The sequence below is a fragment of the Ascidiella aspersa genome, chromosome 1, assembly GCF_963924565.1.
Source record: "Ascidiella aspersa chromosome 1, kaAscAspe10.2, whole genome shotgun sequence".
NCBI lineage: Eukaryota > Metazoa > Chordata > Ascidiacea > Phlebobranchia > Ascidiidae > Ascidiella > Ascidiella aspersa.
This window is the reverse complement of record NC_139447.1, coordinates 7770980-7773897: the sequence shown is the minus strand read 5'-3', so window position 1 is coordinate 7773897 and position 2918 is coordinate 7770980. Positions and strand designations below refer to the sequence as shown.

Sequence of the window (2918 nt, the reverse complement as noted above, 5' to 3'; positions counted from 1 at the left end):
TAATATGAAGGTCATTTTTGCTGGTTTTTGCAAAACTGGAACCAAGTCCATGGCAGCAGCCTTAAGAGAATTAGGTTACAGTGTGTACGACTGGCCTGAACAAAATGAATATCACGGTTCCGATTGGACAAGAATTTTGACAGATGGTGGTACCACTAAAGATTTTCGTCGAATGTACGAGAATGTTGAAGCGGTCACAGACATTCCTGCAAGTTATTTTTGGGATGAAATTCACAAGGCATTTCCTGACGCCAAGGTAGTGAAGGGCACTGTAAAAATGTTCAATCAATATTATTAAAATGACAATGGGATATACATATACTGCTTACAGTTATATTGTACACTTACCAAACTGTATAACTCCATTTTAATGAAATATATACATATAACTTGATCGCTACATTTTAAGATGATAATATATACAGAAATTCTTAATTGAGTCTATTGGATGAAGGTTGTAGTTCGATATGAATTAAATTTTAAAGCCCATACAGAAGTAGGTAGCATATTTTGAAAGTTTTGGATAATTCTTTATTCATTTCTATATAAATAAATAATTATTGAAACGTTTAAAACAGGGATGTCCAACATTTTATTATAGTGGGCCGCATTGACACTTGAAATAATTTAATGGGCCGCTGAACCTATTAAGTTTCAAGAAGTATTGCTCTTTAGAGACGGGCCTTTAGAGTTACATATATATATATTTTTTATCTATATTATACTATTAGTGCGCCCCTAAAAGCTGACTGGTACATTTTAATTAGGCCAATATTGAATGTTTAAAATACTACTTGGGAGTGAAAATGACAAGCAGGGCCGCACAAAAATTTCAGGCGGGCCGCAATGTGGCCCGCGGGCCGCAGGTTGGACATCCCTGGTTTAAAATATGCTATCTACCTCTGTGTGGGCTTGGAGATTTTCATATTATTTAGCTCCACATGTGTATGTTAAAAGTGGTTTGTGAGTATTTTGTTTTGCAAGCTTAAGTTAAAAAAAATAGCCCCAGTCAAGTGATTTGAAAAACAACCCAAGTCCAAGTCAAGTATAATGTTAAAATAACTAAAGTCGAAGTTATCAGTGAAAAAAATTAAGGGCAGCATAGGTGCTAAGTTCTTTGCTAAATGGTCAATATTCGAGGATTCGGGTCCTGTAGATAATTCACCTTCTTAAATAGTTTTTGCTCTTGCAAACAAACTAAAAAACTTATTGAATCTATATTATCGGCTAGCACAACTGGTATCACAACCCATTAAGATTATATTCTCCATGAGGAAAGACGAGGATACTTGGATGGAAAGCATGCGAAGACAATGGGATGCAGAGGATCAGTGGTACTTCCGATTGTTTCCTTACCTCTCGCCAACTAACTACCGGAGGGTTAAAACTTCCAATATTGTTAGTAAGTATTGGTATGGTTTATTTGTGACTTAATTCAGGGTTGAGATTCTGAACTCGTCTGTTCGCCAATGCGAGTGTGTTTTACTCCAGACGAGTTCTGTATGATGCCCACTTGATTTAAGTAAAAATTTTTGTTGTTTTTATTGGATCACTTGAACATAACATTATTAAAATGCGACAAGTCATGTTTAACGCCGAAAACTAAAGGTTAACTATTTCGTTATATCGAGTGCTGATTGAGATCCAACTGGCGAACTCGTGCAAATTTTAGTTTAATATTAACCCCCCAATGTGACTATCCCGCTTGTCCGAACTATTGCACTCAATAGAAAACCTGTAGTTTTTAATTTATTTTGACTAAAAAACTTTTTGGCTTTAAAATTCGTAAAATATTTCACCTTTTTCAATTTTTACATCCAGTAAGGGCAGTTTTGGGCTGCGAGGCAAAGCAAAACCTGTTCAAAATGCAGCCGTTTCCAGAGATTCTTGTGCGAATGACCTACAGAAGACACAACGCAAACGTAATGCAGGTATAAATATATAGCTTTAAACCTTTTTTTAAACTTCGTAGTGTTCAACTTGGAATAAAGTTGTCTGATAATATAATATCGGAACTGATCACCGATGGCAAGTGGCAGTATCAGTAGTTGTCCAATACTAGGGTTGGATCAGTGCACTGCTGGCCCGATACTAAATTAGTAAGTATTTCAGCCATAATTGACACAACTTACCCATTTTCACTTCAAGAGGTTGTTTTTTAGAAAACAGAATTTTCAAGTAACTGATATCCCTTCTCAAAAGCAGTGATTTGTCAGCAACCGGAAAAGCATCACATTTGCACGTTTAAATTCGACCAAGTTTGCGTACTTCACCATAGTAATAAGTTAATAACGTAGTGTGGTACCGAATCAGATCGGCGGTACTTTGCCTAAAATATCGGGTATCGTGAGTGGAATAAACCACTTAGTAATATTATTACGTCGAGTTTTCTCAGAACGCACCGAAAGACAAGCTGCTGATTCACTCGCCAAAGGACGGATGGGAAAGTCTGTGCAAGTTCTTAGGCAAAGAAGTTCCCGACAAACCGTATCCGCACAAAAACGTCGGCGGAAACATAATGGAAGAAACTTACAACACAGATCCAATCTTTCAGCGGATAAAACGCGAATCGCTTGCCACAATTAGCATTGTTACACTACTGCTGGCTTACGGCGGCTACAAACTCGCAACAGGATCGAACCCGATAGCATACGCAAAGCACTGTTTTATTACTTTGACAAGCCGTTATAGTGAGGTGCAGTGATCTGAGGGCAATACTTTGAAAATCAAAATAAAATTTATATCGAAACTAGGGAATGATGTTCATATTTTTGCCAGAAGTTCGCCTCGTTTTATTAAGTTGTAAAACTCGGGGATTTGGTTCATATAGCGCCAAACGGAAGACCCAGAAAATATCGCGATATAGTAAACCCCCAAACACCCTAAAATAAAAAGTCTAGCTTAACAAACTCACGTAA

General features: G+C 37.1%; 1 protein-coding gene across 1 annotated transcript; it reads left to right on the top strand.

Moving 5' to 3' along the window:
* LOC146167017 (uncharacterized) lies at positions 1–2918 on the top strand. Its single transcript, XM_083392642.1, has 4 exons — positions 1–256; positions 1258–1402; positions 1822–1931; positions 2396–2918. The coding sequence occupies exons 1-4, from the start codon at positions 5–7 to the stop codon at positions 2702–2704; spliced, it is 816 nt and encodes a 271-aa protein (XP_083248768.1). The 5' UTR covers positions 1–4; the 3' UTR covers positions 2705–2918.